General features: G+C 51.1%; 1 protein-coding gene across 10 annotated transcripts in view; it reads left to right on the top strand.

Moving 5' to 3' along the window:
- The first annotated feature begins 251 nt into the window (after positions 1-251).
- Positions 252-6,000, top strand: part of LOC133402517 (integrin alpha-11-like) — a 20,107-nt gene continuing 14,358 nt past the window's right edge. For 9 of the 10 annotated variants that reach the window (XR_009768529.1, XR_009768530.1, XM_061676363.1 and 6 more), the window contains exon 1: positions 252-347. Coding sequence is in view for 1 of the 10 variants with exons in the window: in XM_061676363.1 (XP_061532347.1) it covers positions 296-347 (52 nt within the window). In the remaining 9 variants the exon portion in view is untranslated. Of the gene's footprint in view, positions 348-2,177; positions 2,264-6,000 lie in introns of those variants that run through there. The other variant, XM_061676357.1, reaches the window with a different exon arrangement.

The raw sequence follows: 6,000 nt of genomic DNA, 5'->3' as shown, positions 1-6,000 counted from the left end.
GGTGGCCTGGTCATGCTGGTGTAACGCTGGGTGGCTGCCAGGAATTGTTGGCGGCGCCCGCGTGGACATGTGGCGCACACATTTCCTGTTTGGGTTGCAGCGGGGAAGGAAGGTGACGAAAGGGGGAGAAGGGGCGCAAAGGAGGTAAGGGACAGGAAGGGGGCTAAGGGGGTGTTGTGTGGTTAAGCCCCGCCCTCTGCACATAAAAGGGGCGCGGGGCGAGCGGAGAGGTTCACATCTGTTCGGATATTGGACCGACGTCCCGGATCTTGGATTTTGATCGGTCTGCTCCGTGATGGATTTGTCACGCGTCTTCTTGCTCATCTGCACCTGCGGCCTCCTGCCAGGTGAGAACAACGCACTGTTGCCATGGTGATCACACCAGATACATCCGTCCGTTCCCCGAGCCGCGTGCCGGAGCCCATCCCAGCTGTCATCGGGCGGGAGGCGGGGTACGCCCCGAACCGGTCGCCAGCCGATCGCAGGGCACATAGAAACAAACAACCACTCGCACTCACATTCACACCTACGGGCAATTTAGAGTCTTCAGTCAACCTAGCACGCGTGTTTTGGGGATGTGGGAGGAAACCGGAGCACCCGGAGAAAAGCCACGCAGGCACGGGGAGAACATGCAAACTCCACACAGGCGGGGCCCCGCGGGGATTGAACCCGGGTCCTCAGAACTGTGAGGCAGACGCTCTAACCTGCCATATATATATATATATACACACACACACACACACACACACACACACACAGACAGACGGCATTGATTAATGAAAGAAAAACCCACAGCGGTCACAGAAATCATTTTACTTTGACGAAAGCAATAATAAATACAAATGGAATGACCATTAGGGCGGCACGGTGGCCGACTGGTTAGCACATCGTCCTCACGGTTGTGAGGTTGCGGGTTCAATTCCGGCCTGGCCCGTGTGGTGTTTGGATTTTCTCCCCGTGCCTGCGTGGCTTTTCTCCGGGCGCTCCGCTTTCCTCCCGCATCCCCAAAAAACATGCGCGTTTGGCGACTCTAAATCGCCCGTAGGTGTGACTGCGAGTGCGAATGGTTGTTTGTTTACGTGTGCCCTGCGACTGGCTGGCCACCGGTTCAGGGTGTACCCCGCCTCCTGCCCGCAGTTAGTTTTGATAGGCTCCAGCGTACCCGCGACTCGCGTGAGGATAAGCGGTGTAGAAAATGGACGGATGGAATGACAATTAACCATTGAAAACCAGACATTGCTTTTGAATTGGGATTCAACAGAATTCTTTCAAAAAACAAACTCATGAAACAGGCGTCGAAAAGAATGACGGTACCCTTAACGTCATATTTGGTTGCACAACCTTTTCAGGTAATGAAAAGATTTTTGTAACTTTCCACTTTGGACTTGTGCACCTGTCAGCAGCTATTTTGGCCCAGTCTTCATGAGCAATCTTCTCCAGTTGTCGCAGGTTTGAAGGGTGCTTTCGCCAGACGGCGGGCTTCGGCTCCTTCTGCAGACGTTCGATAGGATTTAGATCAGGGCTCATAGAAGGCCGCTTCAGAATAGTCCAATGTTTTGTTCTCAGCCATTCTTGGGAGTTTCTTGCTGTGTGCTTTGAGTCCTTATCCATGACCTGCGACTGAGACCGAGATTTCATTTCTCTCTAGAAAACCTTGATAGTCTTGAGATTTTATTGCACCCTGCACAAATTCAAGACACCCTGAGCCAGATGTAACGAAGCAGCCCCAGAACACGACAGAGCCTCTGCCATGTTTCACAGTAGGGACAGTGTTCTTTTCTTGGTATGCTTCATTTTTGCATCTGTGAACATAGAGCTGAAGTGCCTTGCAGGTCAAAAGAACACGTATCTTACATCATTTGGGTCCATCATACCTTCCAGAAGCTCCAGACGTAACACTGTAAAATATGGGAAGAAAATGCTGTTTTTAAATGATGATTTCATTCATGTTTACAGATTCAAATTTACAGAAAAATGCATGCAAACTCATCGGGAGAAGCTTCATCTTGCAACAAGACGATGGCCCAAAACACACTGCCAACACAACAAAGGACTTCATCAGGGGGAAAAAGTGGAAGGTCTTTGACTGGCCAAGCCAATCACCAGACCTTAACCCAACAGAGCATGCATTTTACCTCCTGAAGAGGAGACTGAAGGGAGAAACCACCAGAAACAAACAAGAACTGAAAGAGGCTGCCGTAAAGGCCTGGAAAAGCAGTGCAAATGAAGAATGCAAGTGGCCGGCTTGATGCACTTATTGCAAGTAAGGGTTATGCCACCAAAGAGTAAATGTTCGTCACTTGAAGTTCATTCAATCATGTCTGTTCCGATTCCTTTGCTCACTTGAAAAGTGGGTGGCTTCAAACAGAAGGTGCTCTGTCCCGTGTTGTTGAACACATCTTGGTGGAAATGCCATGAAATAAAAGCTGGAATTCGGAACTTTGGTTTCATATCCAGCTTTTGATCTGAAAAGCAAATGTCTTCAGTATAGAAAAAAAAAGATACTGCCGTAGTCATTAGAAGCAGACGTCTTATATTTCATAGTTGCGTGTCATCAATTTGAAAAGGGCAAAATCTGACAATGGCCGATACACTCCGACTTACTTTTGTTTGAACTTTTACTTTTGTGGACTGAAACCTGGCTCTGTGAACGCATTCCTGACGGCGCGGCAGCTGACCGACTTCCAACCCGCTTGCCAGACAGCTCGGAGACAAAAAAGTCATAATAATCATTCGAAAAAAATCACAAGCGGTACGGAAAATGGGTGGATCGTGGTCATCGTAGAACAACAAACAAGTTGTTCAGCACATTTCATACAAGGATTGCAGCTCAGTGCGTGACAGTGAAAGAAAGAATGTCAAAAGGAAGATAAAATCAATTCAAAACAGAACAACAAAAGGCCAAAGACAAGAGTCAAAGAAAAGACAAAGCTTCTTGCTCCATTGGAGATTTCCGATAGATATTCGATACGATTTTGCAGCCCATTTCAGAATAAAGATAAGAAAGACAGACATTTTTCATTTTTGGGAGTGAATGATAGTATGAAGAATGTGTCAGCTTCTAATGTTGAGTGCAGTTATTATTCCCAATTTGGATTGCTCTGAGTCTGAATCAGGAATTTGTGTCCGGTCGTTGGAGCCGCTCGAGTACGACAACAGACAGTCGATTGACAGAGAACGCTTTGGAGGCATGAAGACATTGACGGAAAACAGTCACTGGGCAATAAAGGGTTGCTCGTTATCTGGTAATGCCGGTACAATATATTTTATTTTATTATATCTTTTTTGACAATCGTGCAAAAAGATGCAGAGTCCTCTAGCACTTAGAGCAGTTCGAACGACCAACATTGCAATAGTCCGGTGCAATGACCATTGTGCAAAGGGCGCTGAGACTTCAAGGAGCGGATGCGGTTTAAAGTGACGAGTAGTGCGATCATCTGGGACAATGTCGGTCGTGCAAATGTTGCAGATACTCCTCAGTCCGTGTGCAAATGGAGCAGATGCTACTCTGGCACGAGTGGCCAGTATATGAAAATAGTGCAGCATGGCGAGACAACTACAGTGAGTGCACGAGTCATACATAATTGGCCCCACAGAAATGTGACAACGAACTCGAGTCAAAAAATTGCCAGCTTATTGTAATGGAATTATAGGTTAGGTGTTTAAGAAGTTGATCGCAAGAGGGAAGAAGCTGTTGGAATGTCTACTAGTTCTAGTTTGCGTTGATCGGTAGCGCCTACCTGAGGGAAGGAGCCGGAAGAGCCGGTGACCGGGGTGCGGAGGGTCCGAGAGGATTTTGCACGCTCTTGTCTTAGTTCTGCCAGCGTGCAGGTCCTCAATGGCGGGTAGGGGGGTACCGACAATCCTTTCAGCAGTTTTGATTGTCCGTCGCAGTCGGAGTTTGTCCTTTTTTGTAGCGGCGCCGAACCAGACTGCGATGGAAGAACACGGGACCGATTCGATGACCGCTGTGTAGAACCGTCTCAGCGGCTCCGGCGGCAGGCCGTGCTTTCTCAGAAGCCGCAGGAAGTACATCCTCTCCTGGGCCTTTTTGAGGACGGAGTTGATGTTGTTCGCCCACTTCAGGTCCTGAGAGATTGTAATTCCCAGGAACTCGAAGGTCTCGACGGTTGACACAAGGCAGTTGGACAACGTGAGGGGCAGCTGTGGCGAAGGATGCCTCCTGAAGTCCACGATCATCTCTACCGTCTCGAGCGTGTTCAGCTCCAGGTTGCGTCGGGCGCAACGCAGCTCCGGCCGCTCCGCTTCCTGTCGCTATGCAGACTAGTCACCGTCCTCGATGAGGCCGATGACAGCGGTGTCATCCGCAAGCTTCAGGAGTTTGACAGTCGGGTGCGTTGAGGTGCAGTCGTTCATGTAGAGAGAGAAGAGCAGCGGAGAGAGGACACAACCTTGGGGCGCCCCAGTGCTGATGCTGCGTGCGGATGAGGTGGTCTCTCCCAACCTCACCTGCTCTGTCCTGGCTGTCAGAAAGCTGTAAATCCACTGGCAGATGGCAGGCGAGACGCTGAGATGGAGAAGCTTGGAGGAAAGGAGTTCAGGGATGATGGTGTTGAACGCTGAGCCGAAGTACAGGAACAGGATCCTCGCGTAGGTCCCTGCACTGTCGAGGTGTTCAAGGATGAAGTGCAGTCCCATGTTGACCGCATCATCCGCAGACCTGTTCGGTGGTCCAGCACGAGACGTTCAAAGGACTTCGTGACCACAGATGTCAAGGCGACAGGCCTGTAGTCATTTAGACCCGAGATTGCAGGTTTCTTGGGGACTGGAATGATGGTGGAGCGTTTGAAACAGGTTGGTACTTCGCACAGTTCCAGAGATCTGTTGAAGATCTGTGTGAAGACTGGAGCGAGCCGGTCCGCGCTGACTTTGAGTTAGGATGGGGACACATGGTCCGGGCCTGCCGCTTTGTTAATCTTTTGTCGTTTGAAGATGCGTCTCACATCCTGTTCGCTGGATGGTTAACGCAGAAGTCAGAGGTGTGATTGTGGTCGGGGGTGCGGCCGGGTGGGTGTGGGGTGAGAAAGTGTCCTTTTCTAATCTGCAGTAGAAGGTATTCAAGTCGTCGGCTAGTGTGCTATTGTTCTCAGCTCGGGGGGATCGCCGCTTGTAATTGGTCAGCGATCGGGATGCATGCCAGACTGATGTAGTGTGAATTGAGTGGTTGCCCTCAAATTACGGAAAGGAATTGTGTGGATTCGTCCCCGCTTCCCTGAGCAGACCGCGTCGCGGAGCTTTCAGGGAAAGCAAAGGTGATGGTGGCGGGTTGGCTCCGATGGTGGCAGGCCCAAAGGTATTGGGAGGGTCTGCCGGGAACGTCTGGCAGAGCCCCGTCAGAAGGAGTTTCGACTGCCACCTCCGACGGAACTTCGCCCTCATCCCGAGGGAGGCGGTGGACATTGAGTCCGAGCGGACCACGTTCCACGCCTCCGTCGTCGATGCGGCCGACCGGAGCTGTGGCCGTAAGGCGGTCGGCGCCTGTCGTGGCGGCGATCCCCGAACCCGTCGGTGATGCCGTCAAGCTGAAGAACGAGTCCTAGGTGAGAAGCTCGGTCATCCGGGTGGGGCTCAGAGTCGAGCCACTACTCTTATGCATCGAGGGTAGGCAGATGAGGTGGCTCAAAGTTGAGACTAGGGTCTCTCCAGATTGGCTCGGGAACGCCTCGGGATCCCCCCAGAGGAGCTGGACGAAGTGGACAAGGAGAGGGGAAGTCCGGGCTTCTGCGCTGCCCCAGCGACCCGACCTCGGATAAGCGAAAGAAAATGGATGGATGGTTGACTGTCAAATGAGCCAATCGTTAAAAAACACAGCCAATCGGAAAAATGCAGCACGTGAGCAAAATGGGAGGAGAGCGAAGAAGAAGAGCGCAGCTGTGAGGGTCTCCGCACTTTCAAGACAGTTCTTCCCACGCTGTCTTGCTCGTGAGGATCTCGCCTGTGTGAGCTTGCTGAAACTCTCTGGCCTGATCCGGCCAGGCC

The sequence above is a fragment of the Phycodurus eques genome, chromosome 5 (genome assembly GCF_024500275.1).
Source record: "Phycodurus eques isolate BA_2022a chromosome 5, UOR_Pequ_1.1, whole genome shotgun sequence".
Taxonomy (NCBI): Eukaryota; Metazoa; Chordata; class Actinopteri; order Syngnathiformes; family Syngnathidae; genus Phycodurus; species Phycodurus eques.
This window is presented reverse-complemented; position numbering and strand designations above follow the sequence as displayed.